The 19,459-nt window shown below is 44.5% G+C and overlaps 1 protein-coding gene across 3 annotated transcripts in view; it reads right to left on the minus strand.

The window, feature by feature from the left end:
• Positions 1-19,459, minus strand: part of KIRREL3 (kirre like nephrin family adhesion molecule 3) — a 590,858-nt gene that overhangs the window by 180,609 nt on the left and 390,790 nt on the right. For all 3 annotated transcript variants that reach the window (XM_069948169.1, XM_069948168.1, XM_069948170.1), the window contains exon 2: positions 8,305-8,361. In XM_069948169.1, coding sequence (XP_069804270.1) covers positions 8,305-8,361 — 57 coding nt within the window. The remainder of the gene's footprint in view (positions 1-8,304; positions 8,362-19,459) is intronic.

The following is a 19,459-nucleotide window of genomic DNA, read 5'->3' on the forward strand; positions in this document are numbered from 1 at the left end:
AATCGTCTCCGGCGCTGGATCAATCTGGTTACTTAAACAGCCCGGCTGAATAAGGAAAGATCCGCACTTAACACGGATGACGAAAAATAAGGAATCGGCGAAAGAGAGAAAAGAGATGGCGAGAAGACGCACAACTTTGGGGATAGATGCGGGGAAGATGGAGGAGAGGAGGATGGAGGAGAGGAGGATTGAGGAGAGGAGGATTGAGTAGAGGAGGATTGAGGAGAGGAAGATGGAGGAGAGGAGGATGGAGGAGAGGAGGATGGTTACTGTAATTGATGTCATTTCACATGTCTGGAAAGTCTTTAAAGCTGACACAATAGGGAGAAGGAGATACAGGAGAGGAGAGAGCTGGACAATAGGGAGAGAGCTGGACATTAACCCTTAGCGGGGAGATCAGCGGCGTCCTCACCTGTGGCTGGAGCCAGACGAGCGGCTGCCTGGATACAGTGTATCACCGCATCAATCATTTATGGGTCAGTCTGTTGTACATCATTGACCTCACTTTGATGTGATACACATTAAATATTAAAGAGGATGAACGTCTGGGCCAACGGAGCTACGATGCCGGATACATGTATATATACATTATATATCAGCACCTATCATACATGGAACAAGTGACATCATGTCTCGGATTAAGAGAATCAAAGCTTCTTAAAGGGGAAAATCCATGGTCATGAATATGGATATACACACATGGTGCACGAATACATACATATACAAAACATATATCCTCACATACACTACAACACATGCAAACACACACAATATATATATATATATATATATATATATATATATATATATATATAAACACACACACAGATGCATATAAACACACACACACACATATATATATACATATATATATATATATATATATATATATATATATATATATATATATGCTGTGTGTATATATATATATATATATATACACACACACACACACACAGATGCATATAAACACACACACATATATATATATGTGTTTATATGCATCTGTGTGTGTGTATATATATATATATATATATATACACACACACACACACACACACACAGATGCATATAAACACACACATATACAGGTGTATAAAGATATATATATATATATATATATATATATATATATATATATATATACACACACACACACAGATGCATATAAACACATAAATACATATGAATAATATTCATACACACATATACACTATGAAATATGCAAAGTATACACTCACAAACAAACCTTCATACACAAACATATACATTGCCATACACTGTAACACCCACATTTACACACTGTGTATATACACAGTCATACTTACCTTCCCTGCTGGACACAACAGGACAGCCAGTCCAGGAAGTACTAATAATAACCTTTTCCCCTCCCTCCTCCTCTTGAATTCTCCTCTATGGTCTGTACACAATGCTGCCATCTGCTGGTGATAGGTAAACATCTCCCAGGTAATGTCTTTCTTTCACCAGCAGATGGCAGACCCTATCACATAGATCAGTGCTTCTCAATCCCAGTCCTCATGGTCCACCATGATGGGAGTTGTAGTTTTGCAACAGCCGAAGGTTCCCCATCCCTGACATAGGGGCATCTTCTATGTCAGTGTTCCCGAACCACTGGCACTGCAGCTGTTGCAGAACTACTACTCCCATCATGTCCTCACGGCTAAGGGTAACAGATGAAGAGCCATGGGTTGGACTTGATGGACCTTTAGCAACAAGGTAACAATGTAACAGTTATGTTGCTAGGTAACAGTTTAATTGTTTACATTTTCTTTTCAAATTTAAAAATAAATAATTTTGTAACTGACAAAGAATTCTCAGAAACAGAAGACAATGGAAAAAAAGACAATGGAAAAAGCGATGAGTAGGCCGCCTGCAGCAGGATGAGAGCAGCCGGACAGTGTGTCAGGGAAGGTGAAGGGGCGGCTGGTAGTAATCCTCAGTGACTCCTGATAGCTATATAATTGATAATTAAAGGGCCAGCGTCCCATATGTCACCGGTAGATCTAAGACAATAACAGATCGGGGGCTTATTAGAGGGACCAGAGGCGTTCGGAGAAGAGCGGGGGGATATTACGGGATATAAATTATAAGTGATAGTAGAACAGGAATTGCGGAGAGCGAAGGAGCCCGACCAATAATTCATGAATACAGGATCAATGGGAATGTGGAGGAAGACGTCGGTAACTGATGTCCGATATCAAAATAATGCACCGGGGTCAGGGAGGATCGGCCGCGGGATGTCCAAGTGAGATTAATGCCGCCATTATGTGAACGATCAGCGGATGGAGCTGGGGAACGCTTATTGTATTTCAGGTGATTTACACCGCAACAAATGCAATTAAGAGGAAACGTATGGGGCAAATAACAGGCGGAACAGGAGGAAGAGGCGCAGGAAATCCACTGAGACCAGGCCTCGCAACTAGCATGTAATAGCACTGTAATATCACTGCTTATACTCCAGTCACATCCAGAGCTGCATCACATCTCTACTACAGAGGTCATCTACTATTACTGATACACCAGTCACATCCAGAGCTGCATCACATCTCTACTACAGAGGTCATCTACTATTACTGATACACCAGTCACATCCAGAGCTGCATCACATCTCTACTACAGAGGTCATCTACTATTACTGATACACCAGTCACATCCAGAGCTGCATCACATCTCTACTACAGAGGTCATCTACTATTACTGATACACCAGTCACATCCAGAGCTGCATCACATCTCTACTACAGAGGTCATCTACTATTACTGATACACCAGTCACATCCAGAGCTGCATCACATCTCTACTACAGAGGTCATCTACTATTACTGATACACCAGTCACATCCAGAGCTGCATCACATCTCTACTACAGAGGTCATCTACTATTACTGATACACCAGTCACATCCAGAGCTGCATCACATCTCTACTACAGAGGTCATCTACTATTACTGATACACCAGTCACATGCAGAGCTGCATCACATCTCTACTACAGAGGTCATCTACTATTACTGATACACCAGTCACATGCAGAGCTGCATCACATCTCTACTACAGAGGTCATCTACTGCTTATACTCCAGTCACATCCAGAGCTGCATCACATCTCTACTACAGAGGTCATCTATTACTGATACACCAGTCACATGCAGAGCTGCATCACATCTCTACTACAGAGGTCATCTACTGCTTATACTCCAGTCACATCCAGAGCTGCATCACATCTCTACTAGGGAGGTCAGGAAGATCCACAGGAAATCCACAGAGACCAGGCCCAGGCCCCGCAACTAGCATGTAATAGCACTGTAATATCACTGCTTATACTCCAGTCACATTCAGAGCTGCATCACATCTCTACTAGGGAGGTCATCTACTATCACTGATACACCAGTCACATGCAGAGCTGCATCACATTTCTACTACAGAGGTCATCTACTGCTTATACTCCAGTCACATCCAAAGCTGCATCACATCTCTACTAAGGAGGTCAGGAAGATGCGCAGGAAATCCACTGAGACCAGGCCCCGCAACTAGCATGTAATAGCACTGTAATATCACTGCTTATACTCCAGTCACATCCAGAGCTGCATCACATCTCTACTACAGAGGTCATCTACTATTACTGATACACCAGTCACATCCAGAGCTGCATCACATCTCTACTACAGAGGTCATCTACTATTACTGATACACCAGTCACATCCAGAGCTGCATCACATCTCTACTAGGGAGGTCATCTACTATTACTGATACACCAGTCACATGCAGAGCTGCATCACATCTCTACTACAGAGGTCATCTACTATTACTGATACACCAGTCACATGCAGAGCTGCATCACATCTCTACTACAGAGGTCATCTACTGCTTATACTCCAGTCACATCCAGAGCTGCATCACATCTCTACTACAGAGGTCATCTATTACTGATACACCAGTCACATGCAGAGCTGCATCACATCTCTACTACAGAGGTCATCTACTGCTTATACTCCAGTCACATCCAGAGCTGCATCACATCTCTACTAGGGAGGTCAGGAAGATCCACAGGAAATCCACAGAGACCAGGCCCAGGCCCCGCAACTAGCATGTAATAGCACTGTAATATCACTGCTTATACTCCAGTCACATTCAGAGCTGCATCACATCTCTACTAGGGAGGTCATCTACTATCACTGATACACCAGTCACATGCAGAGCTGCATCACATATCTACTACAGAGGTCATCTACTGCTTATACTCCAGTCACATCCAAAGCTGCATCACATCTCTACTAAGGAGGTCAGGAAGATGCGCAGGAAATCCACTGAGACCAGGCCCCGCAACTAGCATGTAATAGCACTGTAATATCACTGCTTATACTCCAGTCACATCCAGAGCTGCATCACATCTCTACTACAGAGGTCATCTACTATTACTGATACACCAGTCACATCCAGAGCTGCATCACATCTCTACTACAGAGGTCATCTACTATTACTGATACACCAGTCACATCCAGAGCTGCATCACATCTCTACTAGGGAGGTCATCTACTATTACTGATACACCAGTCACATGCAGAGCTGCATTACATCTCTACTAGGGAGGTCATCTACTGCTTATACTGCAGTCACATCCAGAGCTGCATCACATCTCTACTACAGAGGTCATCTACTATTGCTGATATTCCAGTCACTTCCAGAGCTGCATCACATCTCTACTACAGAGGTAATCTACTATTGCTTATACTCCAGTCACATCCAGAGCTGCATCACATCCCTGCTACGGAGGTTGTCTACTATTACTAATACTCCAGTCACATCCAATGCTGCATCACATCTCTAATAAGATAATCTACTACTATTACTCTAGTCACATCCAGAGCTGCATCACATTTCTACTAGGGAGGTCATCTACTACTATTACTACAGTTACATCCAGAGCTGCATTAGATCTCTATTAGGGAGGTTATCTACTGCTTATACTCCAGTCACATCCAAAGCTGAATCACATCCCTACTCGGGAGGTCATCTACTACTATTACTCCAGTCACATCCAGAGCTGCATCACATCTATACTAAGGTCATCTGCTAGTATTACTCCAGTCACACCCAAAGCTGCATCAAATATTTACTGGAGATGTAATTTACTACTGATACTTCATTCACATCCACAGCTGCATCACATCTCTACTGAGGAGATCATCTACTACTATTACTCCAGTCACATCCAGAGCTGCCAGTGAGTCTTAGGCTGCCTTTACACAGAGAGATTTATCTGACAGATTTTTGAAGCCAAAGCCAGGACTGGCTTTGAAAAATGGAGAAATCTTAATCATTCCTTTATGGCCTGTTGTTTGTTTATAGTCTGTTCCTGGCTTTGGCTTCAAAAATCTGTGAGATAAATCTCTGTGTAAAGGCATCCTTATAGTGCACTGCAGGGATCCCTTTCCCAGGTTAGACACTTGGTTGTGTATACGATTCCTAGTTATTTGCATCCCAGCTTGGCTATATATATGTATATACTGTATATACTGTATTATGTGGTGTACATGGAGACGTGACGCACTGAGCCCGTTATACACAGCTAGCAGTCATTGCTTTATCTCTCTTCCCTGTTCCGTGCGGCTTGGGGTGACCTCGCACTAATGGAGTATGACACATTTGTCTTTTGTGTGTTTGCACTGATGTTACCTGGTATTATTATAACATTGGCCGTCAGTAAAGCTCGGATACGGGGGGGGGGGGGGGGGGGGGGGGGGGCACATTTTATCCGCTTTCTAGCTGCTTCGTTTCTCACCTTGCTGGTTATGTACTTGTCGCTCCCTTATTGTTTCAGGAATAGTGGTGTCTTCCCTGTCTTTGTAGAACTGCGTATACTCCAATCACACCCAGAGCTGCTGCAGGACACTGCCAGGGAGTTCATCTACCATTACTGATACTCCAATCACACCCAGAGCTGCTGCAGGACACTACTAGGGAGTTCATCTACCACTACTGATACTCCAATCACACCCAGAGCTGCTGCAGGACACTACTAGGGAGTTCATCTACTTACTACTACTGCTTATACTCCAATAACATCCAGAGTTGCAGCAGGACACTGCCCGGGAGTTCATCTACTACTACTGCTTATACTCTAATCACACCCAGAGCTGCAGCAGGACACTGCCAGGGAGTTCATCTACCACTACTGATACTCCAATCACACCCAGAGCTGCTGCTGGACACTACTAGGGAGTTTATCTACTACTACTACTGATACTTCAATCACACGCAGAGCTGCTTCACATGGCTACTAGTGATATCATCTACTACTCATACTCCAGTCACATCCAGAGCTGCATCAAGACATTACCAGGGAGGGCATCTACCACTTCCTATACTCAAGTCACATATAAAGCTGCATAATACTACTGTCAGGGAAATCTGCTGCTACTGATACTGATGTCACATCCAAAGCTGCATCAGGTCACTACCAGAGAGATCACCTATTACTATTTATACACTAGTCACATCAAGAGCTGCATCACACCACTAACTCCTTAGCAGTGGCTTACTGCAGCTCTGGATGTGACTAGAGTATATTGATTTATCACCTTTACTTTAGTCTATTGATTTATCACCTATACTGAGTTGGTTTGGTCAGTATAAAGCGTACAGCGTACATTGTCCGCTACCAGGGAGAACACTACATCTCCCACATGCAGCGCAGCAAAGCATGCAAAGTATAGATGGGGGAATAGTAATTGTAGATGAGGCACAACATGGCATGATAGGGCTTTAAAGGCATAGTTCACCCCAAAATTTTTACTTTCAAATCAACTGGTGCCAGAAATATGTAATTTACTTTCATTAAAAAAGTCTTCCAGTGCTTATCAGCTGCTGTATGTCCTGCAGGAAGTGGAGTATTCTTTCTAGTCTGGAGAGCAGGAGAGGTTTTCTATGGAGATTTGTTACTGCTATGGACAGTTCCTGACATGGACAGAGGTGGCAGCAGAGAGCACTGTGTCAGACTGGAGAGAATACAACACTTCCTGCAGGACACACAGCAGCTGATAAGTACTGGAAGACTGGAGATTTTTTCTTTAAATAGAAGTAAATTACAAATCTCTGGCACTTACTGGGACTAGTTGATTTGAAATAAAAATATTTTTGGTGATCAACCCCTTTAATGCTAAGAAGAAGAGATAGCTAAATGCTGCTCTGGGTGTGACTAGAGTAAAAGAACATCTCAAGATAAACATTACAGACCTTTGAGTCTAGAACTGAACTGTTCACATATTATCCCACAGTTACATCTGTATACACGGGCCCAGGTTTGTGGATGGCGTTCTAGGTCCCTATGACAAGGCTGAGCCTTTAGCTCCGTAAGAGTTGTCATAGGGACAGAGAAGCTGAAACTATCCCCCAGTCATACAAAGTAAACTAGTGAGCGTGTTCTCGCCTTTCCCCCGGTACATAACACTTCTGGAGGTTCTCGCTACCAATCTGAGATTGTTTGTTCGGAGAGAGTTCTCGAGTAAGAAGATTCTTGGCAATTTTTAAATTTAGAAGACGCTGAATGTCTGCGCTCTGTATGGAAGCCAAGCTGAAATTATCACATCGCAACCACAGCTGGCTCCTAATACTCGGCTAAAATAACAGCTTAAAGTGTCACTGTCATAAAATAATAATTTTTTTTTTTTTTTTTTGCAGAAATCAATAGTACAGGCGATTTTAAGAAACTTTGTAATTGGGATTATTACCCGAAAAATGCATTTTTATCATGAAAAAGCAGTTTGAAGCTTTCCCCCCTGTCTTCATGGTTTTCTATGGAGAGGGGAGGGGTGGAGGGAGATGAGACACCAAAACAAGACAACAAAGAGTTAATTTACAGCTACATCACCAGGCTATCTCCTCTGAAGTCAGCACTGACCTCTCTGACCACTGAATAGCAGCTGTCACACAGGTCCCGCTGTGTAATCCTTTGTTCTCTGCTCTCTGCTGGCGACTAATCTCCCTACTCCTCCCTCCCCTCTCCCTACATTATACAGGGCTCAACTGATGTAAAAGAGTCCTGATTTCCTGATAATGAGCAGTGGATGAGAGAGAGGGGGGACCTGGGGAAAATCTTTTTGAATGCAGATAATAGCGTATTTGCCTAATAAACCCAATTACAAAGTTTCTTAAAATCGCCTGGACTATTGTTTTATGAATTTAAAATTTTAATTGAATTAAAAAAAACCACACAGCTGGAAGAGCCAGAAGATGGGAGGAGAAGCGGGGGTGGGGAGGGGGGCGGAGAGAGACACAAGTCGACTCACTTTCTGACATCTTGCGGAACTTGTCCTTCGACATGAATCCCAGGGCCAGGCCGAAATCTGGAAAACAAAGACAAGGAAAGATTGAGTATCTGATAGGATGCCAAGAACCTTACCAGAAAGTGCCAAAACTAAGCTTAAAGGGGAACTCCAGAGGAAAAAAAAACTGGTGTCAGAAAGTTATACAAATTTGTAATTTACTTCTATATTAAAATCTCCAGTCTTCCAGTTCTTATCAGCTGCTGTATGTCCTGCAGGAAGTGGTGTATTCTTTCCAGTCTGATATGGTGCTCTCTGCTGCCACCTCTGTCCATGTCAGGAACTGTCCCGAGCAGGAAAGGTTTGCTATGTGAATCTGTTACTGCTCTGGACAGTTCCTGACATGGACAGAGGTGGAAGCAGAGAGCACCATATCAGACTGGAAAGAATACACCACTTCCTGCAGGACATACAGCAGCTGATAAGTACTGGTAGACTTTAGATTTTTTTAAATAGAAGTAACAGTAAATCTGTAAAACTTTCTTACACCAAAGACAAATTTTCTTCGGAGTACCCCTTCAAACGCTATGATGAAATCTTCTGCACTTTGTAAGATCTCTGCTTGCTGTCAGTGAACACACATATAATACAACTGTATAAAGTCTAGGTACATCACATCGACTTATTGTTTGCTACAATGTAAAATGTATCAGTATGGACCAGCTAATACAAACCTGTGTCCCTCAACCAGCTGCTGCCACAAAACTACATCTCCCAGCATGCCCTGTCAGTTTTCAGTGCATCCTATTCTTCAACCTGTGGCCCTACAGCTGTTGCAAAACTACAACTCCCAGCATGCCCCGGGCAGCCATTGGTTCTGAGGCTCTGTTTACGGATGGCGCTATCTGAGCGTGCGCGGTGCCATCAGCGATAACCAAGATTTATGAGACAGCCATTGCTGGTTACAGGACGCCGCGCACCATGTGACTAGCGGTAACTGCTGTTTGCAGCCGGAGATTTGTTCATTACATAACGGACAATGACACATTAACGAACGACTATTAATTGCGTCTTTACGACTCGGCGCCGGCACCGGATTTCTTTTATGTGGACGCATAAAATTGATGAATTCCCCACCTAATGTTCCTGATCGGAGCGCGCAGACGTTCCCCGGCCATTACCGAGGCGCTTTCACACCCGCTGTTCTGAGGCAGTTTTGGAAGCCAATGCCAGGAGGTGACGGTAAAGCGCGCCCATTATGGAGGAACATTCTGCCATTAGTACATGAACAAAAATAATTACGTCTAGTTTTGGCTTTCTAGAAAAAAAAACACGAAAAAACTGCAGCAGAACGTTACATGTGAATTTCCCCAAGTCTCTTCTCACATCACTGCTCTTCTTCTTTTCAGAGCTCCCCTCCCTGTACAGGTCACAGAGCATGCCCACAACACTTTATAGGAAAAGTCAACAGGTGATGGACACAGCTCATCTCCCTGATCTCTTTGCACAAATTCACTGAGCATGCCCACAACACTTCCATAGAAGTCATAAAGTGATTGTCAGGGCTCAACTCTGCCCCCCTCTTCCCCAGGACTTTTGAATAGCTCACAGAGCATGCTCACTACACTCTCTTATAGCAATCATCAGAGTCATCTCCAGACTCTGGATGTTACTGGAGTATAGATGCAGTGCAAGATGAGTACAGCTCTGGGTGTCAGTGGAGTATAACATCTGTGCAGCAGCTCTGGCTGTGAGTGGAGTATAACATCCCTGCAGTTCTGGCTGTGAGTGGAGTATAACATCCCTGCAGCTCTGGCTGTGACTGGAGTATGACATCCCTGCAGCTCTGACTGTGAGTGGAGTATAACATCCCTGCAGCTCTGACTGTGAGTGGAGTAGAACATCCCTGCAGCTCTGGCTGTGAGTGGAGTATAACATCCCTGCAGAAGCTCTGGCTGTGAGTGGAGTATAACATCCCTGCAGCTCTGGCTGTGAGTGGCGTATAACATCCCTGCAGCAGCTCTGGCTGTGAGTGGAGTATAACATCCCTGCAGCAGTTCTGGCTGTGAGTGGAGTATAACATCCCTGCAGCAGCTCTGGCTGTGAGTGGAGTATAACATCCCTGCAACAGCTCTGGCTGTGAGTGGAGGATAACATCCCTGCAGCAGCTCTGGCTGTGAGTGGAGGATAACATCCCTGCAGCAGCTCTGGCTGTGAGTGGAGTATAACCTCCCTGCAGCTCTCTCTTTGCAGCCACCGGCCTCATTAATAACACGATTATGATGAATAATTAGATTTCTGCGTCCGCAGGGTGTAAGCAGGAGCGGCGCTGGGAGCAGCAGGAGGCCCCGACCCCTAGTCGCCCTTTCTCGCCCGTATTGTACCAATTCCAGTGACCCGTAAACAAACAGCTCGGCCATATGTTGCTGACGATCCTGGCAATATTCCGGCTGACTCTGCCAAGACACATGACTGCATAAAAGCGTAATAGAGGAATAATCAGCTCCTGTCACCCAGATCTTAGCGGCTAATTCCACCGCCCCGGGGCCCCGGCAGCGGCAAAAACCAAAAGATTCCATATTAATCAGAGACAGCAAGCGCCCAACTTAAGATTCGCATCACCTGCCCGGATCCCGCAAGAAATGTCTGTAGTGTTTTATTCATGACGAGATTTACTAAACCTTGTTAATCTTTAGTGCACCGGAGGGTCTGTCCAAGTGCGCGGAAGATAAGGTGCGCGGCAGGTCCCGGAGAATGATGGCGGATCAGGGACCAGGGGAATCCGAGTGGAGAAGTCGCTCACAAGTAGGTCAGCAAGTCTGGAGGAGAAACTTACAGCAGCTTCATAGGCCGAAGCCGCGACCTTGGTCAAGGTCACAGGCTTCTTATTGCTGCCTCGGGCCAAGTTCACACTGGTGCGACACAAAGCAAGAAAACTGCAGGAGCAGAGAGCGGAGACAGACGCCATTATCTGGTTTATTCTTAGTTCTAAGAGCAGAGGCCTCGCATGTAAAATATTTAGCATTTAGCCGATAAGGAATTCACAGAAATAGAAGATGTTACCGGATAATCTGACAGGATCCTACGTCATATATGGCGCAGACATTTAGCTGACAAGTTGCAAATTTTCCTCAAAGGACTTAAAGGGATACTCCAGCAAAAAAAAAAAAAAAATCTTTAAATCAACTGGTGTCAGAAAGTTATACAGATTTGTAATTTACTTCTCATTAAAAATCTTAAGTCTTCCAGTACTTATCAGCTGCTGTATGTCCTGCAGGAAGTAGTGTATTCTTTCCAGTCTGACCCAGTGCTCTCTGCTGCCACCTCTGTCCATGTCAGTAGTAATTTCACATAAAAACTGGAAAACTGTGTCAAACTGGAAAGAATACACCCCTTCCTGCAGGACATACAGCAGCTGATAAGTACTGGAAGACAAGATTTTTAAATAGATGTAAATTTCAAATCTGTATAACTTTCTGAAACCAGATTTTCGCTGGAGTACCCCTTTAATAACATAATATACCACAAATCCTCCGCATCCCAGCACATGAAGCAGCATCCTGGAGTGGAGCTCTGCTGGAGACACTCCGAGCCAGCACCATATATCTCCTCCTAAGCAGCCCCCTGAGGAGGTGGCATTTCTTAACCCAGACACTTGCACAAACACTGGCACTTTGTGCGTGGTCGGAGCGTGTGCCGCTGATTTATTATCATTAACAACATGAATCCGCCGCTTAGCCCGGGCTCCGGTTCATCCGCTTTAAACTCCGGCTCTAGGAATGAATATTAATACTTTGCCACTTTCCAGGATGGGAAATAAAAAAAATAATAAAAAAAAAAGCTCGGTCGTCTGCTTGACTACTGCGGAGAGCGAGTGCCGAGGAACTTCAGGAGAAAAGAATTAATGAAGTGAGAATACAGTATACAGGATTGTAATCTCGCCCAGATAAATTGGATCACGGGTCCCTGAAGGACGGATCATTCCGCCCTCCTCTAAATGAACAGCTGGTCGGAACGTGGCATCGCCCCGTCGCCTTAGGAACAGCGGCGGCTTTCATCTCTTAGAACCTCCAAAGGGGTCTGGGCCTATCAGTAAGGAGCAGGCGCACGCAGGTCTCGTCCTCTAGACCATCACAGATTATTAAGTTCCTATTTCCGCTAACATGTCTTCTCTTCTTCTTCTTCTCCTCTTCTTCTCCTTCTTCTTCAGTAACGCTTGTACACGACCAGACTCCGGCTCGCTGTCGGACGGAATAAGACAGCATGGGATGGCGATGGGAAATTTCTAAGCTCCTGCCTGAAGCGACGGAGAACGTAGATGAGACCGGGGGACCGCAGCTCCGCTTTACTGAGGGCCACGTATAAAATATGGATGGCAGAACACGGAACTAATCTCATGCATGTTTTATAGGTGTACAGACTGGGAAAAACATGGCTGCCCCCTCCAGGTGCTGAGGACTTATCTTGTACAGCAGTGGCCCTCCAGTGAATAGATGGCCCTCCAGCTGATATAAAACTACAACTCCCATCATGTACTGACAGCTGAAGGCAACTCAATGCATAAAAAAAAAATATTTCCCAAAATATCCCTTTAAGGCCAGGGATGGAGAACCTTCGTCCTTCCAGCTGTTGCAAAACTACATTTCCCATCATGCCTGGACAGCCGAAGCGAAGCTTCGGCTGTCCAGGCATGATGGGAATTGTAGTTTTGCAACAGCTGGAGGGACGAAGGTTCCCAGTCTCTGCTTTAGGCTATGTTCACACACTGCTGAAATTAAGTGGATGGACGCTATTTAATGGCCAATAATTACTGTTATTTTGAAAAAATGGCCGTTATTTGCCATTAAATGACGGACATCCTCTCAATTTTAAGTGTGTGAACCTCGCCTTTCTGTGTTTTCAAGCCACTCCTGGTTTTGGTTGCAAAATACTGAGCAAAAATACTGCGTGGGAAGGGGTTACTGTTGTTGGTGACTAAAACAACGGCCTTAAAATAATGCACTGCACTCAACTCCATAGGAACAATGGCCGTTGTTCACACATTGCATTGAACAATGGCCGTTGTTCATTATGGCAGCGCAGATAATTGACATGTCAATTATTTCCGGCAGTTGTTCTGCTCTGTTCACACAATGTATGGCCGTTCTGACGAATTGAACTGGTGAATCGAACTGGTACACCCAAATAAAATAAAATGATGCAGTATCGGCCACAGGAACATGTGAGACAGCGGCTGTCGTTTAAACACTGTGGGGGAGATTCATCAAACATGGTGTAAAGTGAAACTGGCTCAGTCGCCCCTAGCAACCAATCAGATTCCATCTTTCATTTACCAAAGAGTCTGTGAGGAATGAAAGGAGGAATCTGATTGGTTGCTAGGGGCTACTGAGCCAGTTTCACTTTACACCATGTTTAATAAATCTCCCTCTAAGTGTGAATATAGCCTTAAAATGGAAACCCCCCCCAACCAGCTGTGCAAAACTACAACTCTCAGCATGCTTGGAAGCAATCTAGGATAGGCTGGGAATTGAGCCGCCGCCATCATTTCCTTTCTGTGTCATTGAAATGAAGTGAAATCTTTATGTACTTGGTTAAATTAACGGTTATGGACAGAAATTACAACTCTGCCGAGCGGCCGTCCCTGCATTTTCGGTGACATTCAGCTCTTCTCCCAGGAGTCGGCCGCTCTGTAAAGTACAATGGGCTCGTTTGTCTGCTAACGAGGCTGATGATATAATGACTCGATTATTGATACATTGATTGATACATTGTTGCGTCGCTCTCCGCAGGAGTCCGCGCTGCATTGTCACTGGGTTATTTATGGGCAATGCTGCAAATTACTCAATGGGAGGAATATTCTATCATAGGATTTTACTGACCCCTTAATATCTCGGAAGAGCAAAGAGTAAAAAAAAAAAAACTGTTCCATTCATGTACAAACACATAGGCGTATGCAAGTTATAAGTCTCTATGACACGTCCACAGTTTAGGTTTTTACAAACAGTTTAGATAGAAGACAATAGTAAAAGTTAATATAAGATACTTTGTAATGTATCTTATCAGAGAAAATTGCCTCTTTCTTCATTTAGACTCCATTCCTTCTCTCCTCCTCCTAAACTCATCATTCATTGTTAAGACCCATCTTTAGATAATCTTACTGAAGGATCAGGTTACAAATGCACATGTTATTGTATAGAGAGGAGTAAGGTACTGCAAAATAATAAAAAAAAAAAAAGCAGAGGCTGCTAAAAGCAAACTTTTAAGTTTGTAATATATCTTACAAGAAAAAAATGCCTCTCCAATTATCATGTTTCTTTTCTCTGTACTCCTCCTACACTTATTATTCACTTTAAAATCGATTTTGAAAGGGTTCAACTCACTGAGGGATCAGGTTAAAGTCTAAGAGGGAAGCTGCAGAGTAAGACACAGTAAAGCTGTTCAAATCTAGTAAGTGTTATATATCCCCCAGTACTAGATTAATATGTTACACTGCTCAGTAGTGCTCTTAAATGTCCTCCATGCTGCTGCTGCTTCTCATGGCGTGTTCTAGACATATACATATACATATGTAGACCCCTTTACTGTGTATATGCAGTGTATGGAGACATCATAGCAGCTAGTCTACACCCACTAGCACAAGGACAACTGAAGATTCAGTAAACTTAAAGGGCAGGTCCTCCTTAATGTCAGATTTGCACACTAGTGCACACTTACACCTTGATTGTGCCCTGTTCTACCAAACATAGGAAGCATTGTGCTGGGTTGTGTCTTTCCAAAACGTTATCTATGGTGTCTAATAAGGAGTTTGTGATAATCCGGCAGCCATCAGCTCCCATTGATGCTGGATGAAAGGAACTTCCCTGCATGCACCTCCATATTAATGATGGAAGAAATCAGCGCACAATCTGATCTGTCCAGGATTGGCGCAGCAGATGGTTGGCTGTAATTGTCTGGCCATAGACCTGAGCGCTCTGCTGCAGAACAATAGACGTCACGTAGCGGACTCCAGGGGATGAGAGGACGGAGCGCGGGGCCTCGGATCTTTGTCCCACATATATTAAATAGCACTTAGACTTTTTTTTTTTCTCGGCTATTGATTTGTATTAGATTGGCTGAGCTATTATACGCCAATTAAAGTTTCAGACGCCGCATCAGTTAAATCGCCACATTTTAATTTCAATTAGAGCTTTGTAAGAACGGCGAACATCTGCTCCGAAATACAGTCTGCGGAAAGCTACTTTATACTTAACTCCTTCACTTCCGGCTATGGGTTTCCCCCAACAGGCGCCACAGCTGCCAGAGAGGTTGTTGCTGCCTCAGGCTCCTTTCACACATTGCAGATCTGGTCAGTTTTTTGCATTAGTATTTGTCAGCCAAAACTGGGCCTGGAGCCTGAACACAGGCTAAGCATAATGGGGAGATTTATTCTTCTTTTCATTCTTTGCATCTGCTCCTGATTTTTGGCTTCAAACTAGTGATGCAAAAGGCTGATCATCTCTGCAATGTGTGAATGAGGCTTGAACAGACGGACAACTACTGAGTATCCCATCATCCAGCCGAGCAGTGGGGCTGCTTCAAAAGCCATCATGTCTTAAAGGGGTATTCCACTCATACATAACTTCTGATATGTTGCTGCCCATGGTGACTTTAATAATTCCTTCCATACTTATTATCTATTCAGTCTCCTTCCCCCAGTTCTGAGCTGCTGCTTTCTGCTGAAGACATAAAAATATGTGTGTGAGCTTTTCTCTCTGTCTCCCCCTCCCTTCCGAGACAGATGATGTAAACAAGTACCTGGCAGGCTTTATCTGCAACATTGTAGCTTCTCTGTAATGCTGGGAGGATTATACCAAGGTCAAGTTGCTAATGAATCCACTGTGATTAATTCTCCCAGCATAACAATTGTGTTACGGAGACTCCAATAGAAGTCTATAGGGACCACTCTAGAACTCCATGGAACATTCTGTATATTGTGTTCTGTAAATATGTGACATCACCATGTAAGCTCCTCCAGGCAGCCATTTTCAGCTAATGACATAATGTTTCCCCCCCCCCCCCCCCGCCTTTTTTTTTCTTATTGTGTGGCTCCACTTCTGAGTATAGGGAGTACACTACAGATGCACTGCGGAGGTTATTTTGCTGACTCCTATGTTAAAAAAAAATGTATAAGGGAGGATCAGGTTACAGCTGCTACAGTAAGTGTTGTACCTCCTCTGTTGTTGTATTCACAGCTTACACTACTCTGTACTGCTCTATAATGTCATCCATGCTGCTGCTGCCTCCCAGTGGTGTTCTATGCAAGTATAGGAGAGCAGGGCCCACTCTTACCAGCTTGTCTACATCCACTAGCTGAGGGACTTCCATGTTAACAACATGTATACTGTGCAGTATATTTTGTCTGTGGCCTATGGCCATGTTTGCTGTATGTGTTGGGCGATGTCCTGATACATGTGGTTGTATTCACAGCTTACACTACTCTGTACTGCTCTATAATGTCATCCATGCTGCTGCTGCCTCCCAGTGGTGTTCTATGTAAGTATAGGAGAGCAGGACCCACTCTTACCAGCTTGTCTACATCCACTAGCTGAGGGACTTCCATGTTAAAAACATGTATACTGTGCAGTATATTTTGTCTGTGGCCTATGGCCATGTTTGCTGTATGTGTTGGGCGATGTCCTGATACATGTGGTGGAGGAGCCTGAGGCTACAGGTGCTGTGAGCCTGGATTAGCGGAGCTTCTATGCAGCCAATCCTCCTCACGTGTTACCTCTCTATCCCTCCTGCCAAACAACCTGCGGCTTCTGTTTACATGGATGAGCATTGTCCCATCCTCAGGAACATTTGGCTCTTCCTTCCCGCTCCTTCCTTGCTGAATTTGCCATTCTGCTGGCTGCAAGGAACCCCACCGTCCATTATTATAGAGCGGCTCCCCGGCCGCTGCAGCAGCTCTCATTACTCCTCCGGTCATTACAATTAAACAGAGTTTTCCTGTTACCTCACAGCGGGGCATTACTGTAAATGTGCTGATCCAGAGCTCATCACTGTGTTCATTCTGCCCCCCACACACCCTGCACGCTCATAAAACCCCGCTACGGCTGGATGTGCCAGAAACACTGCCGAGAATGGCAAATACAACGACCAGCCGGCCGAGGGAGGAGAAGCCGCGTCCTCTCCATGTGGAAGATCACAATCTGGATAAATAACACAACTCCAGCTGTATACTGTGTGCCCGGGACTATATACAGGAGAAATGTTATCCTGCAAGAGCAAATCCATCTCACCATTCTACACTACCCGCAGGGTCACTGTGTACATACATTACATTACTGATCCTGTATTATACCCCAGAGCTGCACTCACTATTCTGCTGGTAGGGTCACTGTGTACATACATTACATTACTGATCCTGTACTGATCCTGAGTTACATCCTGTATTATACTCCAGAGCTGCACTCACTATTTTGCTGGTGAGGTCACTGTGTACATACACTACATTACTGATCCTGTATAATACTCCAGAGCTGCACTCGCTATTCTGCTGGTGGGGTCACTGTGCATATACATTACATTACTGATCCTGTACTGATCCTGAGTTACATCCTGCATTATACTCCAGAGCTGCACTCATTATTCTGCTAGTGGGGGGGGTCAATGATTTAAAGGAATGATTTTTTGGTGTGTATTTTTCGTTTAAAATTTCAATAGACAGCAAAACAATAGATAATGTTCAAAGATCAGCCTCCCCCTTCCCATGGGATGACCTTTTCACAGGTCACAGAAGTTACTGAGTCCCATACAAAGGATAGGGTCTGGAAATGTTCACTCTGTCTATATCCATGAGGCTTGCCATAAAGCAGGTCACTAAATGCTGTTAAAAAAAAACAAAAAACACAGCTCAGGCAAGATTGCTGCCCCCATTATAATGGACTAAAAATTTACAGATTAGAAAAAAGAAAATGTATCTGTCACTAATTTATAACAATAAATCTAGGTGATATATTCCCTTTTAAAAAAAAAACTAAGGTCAGGGTCAGTACTAGTTTCCATTCAATGACAGCAAACTGAGATCTTAAAAGTGAAGAATTGGAAAAAGAAAATCTGAAAAGAATTACAGTATAAAGCAGGGATGGGGAACCTTCGGCCCTCCAGCTGTTGCAAAACTACAATCCCCATCATGCCTGGACAGCCAAAGCTTCGCTTTGGCTGTCCAGGCATGATGGGAATTGTAGTTTTGCAACAGCTGGAGGGCCGAAGGTTCCCCATCCCTGGTATACACAGTAAAAAAAAAATCTTTGAGTAGAAGAAACAACAGATCAATCCATTGTGTGGTTTTACAAAGCGGGATTATTGATATGGATGTCTGCGGTGGAAGAGACATCAGCCCTGTCCTATAAGTCCACGCTCTTCAGTGGGAGAAGTGAAGCAGAAGTGACAAGCATGGCGGGGCGGCAGCGGGCAGCATTCCTTGTGACAGGACCTAAATGAAGTGTCATGATGCATTGACCCTGCTGCCTCCCTCATCCTGCGGCTATCGATCTGTATTTACTACCCAAGGACACTGAGCCGCCGCTGCAGCAGCAGTCCCTGACATATGGGGGGGCTGAGACTCTGCGGTTGGGACCCCCCAGTCTCCGAACATATCACCGCCCGCCCATCCAGGTGACGGGTCACCCTCCTCCGGGACCTGGCCTGTCATGTGTTTCCAATTACAGGCAGAGCAGGAAATATGACTTGGGGGAATCGGTGTAAATCTCCTCTTATAAGTCGGGGTGGCTCTGTATTGTGTTTGTCTTTCCGGAGGCTTTCTTTATCGTATTTATTCCTGCTTCTTTATCGTATTTTTTCCTGCTCGGCTCCCGATGGAAATAGAAGGAAAAAATGAGAGGAGGGCGATTTAGGAAAATTGCTGAAGGAGACAGAGAAATGGATTTGTCATAGATTCAATGTGTAGGGGGGTGAGTATAGTGGAGACGGGGCCGGACTGCAAATAGAGGAGCGCAGCTCCGGCACAGTATACTGCTGCCCCCAGTCCAGGGACCCCCCCCACCCTGCTTACCCACTGTACCTGATAATACTGATGTATGTTCAGCCTGAGTGTGCAGCTATTATCAATGCAGAGGGGTTATAAAGCTGCTGAAGCCACCCTCAGAGGAGGCTTTATATCCCCAAGAACAATAGG

This window comes from Dendropsophus ebraccatus, chromosome 12, assembly GCF_027789765.1.
Source record: "Dendropsophus ebraccatus isolate aDenEbr1 chromosome 12, aDenEbr1.pat, whole genome shotgun sequence".
In the NCBI taxonomy this organism is placed as follows: domain Eukaryota; kingdom Metazoa; phylum Chordata; class Amphibia; order Anura; family Hylidae; genus Dendropsophus; species Dendropsophus ebraccatus.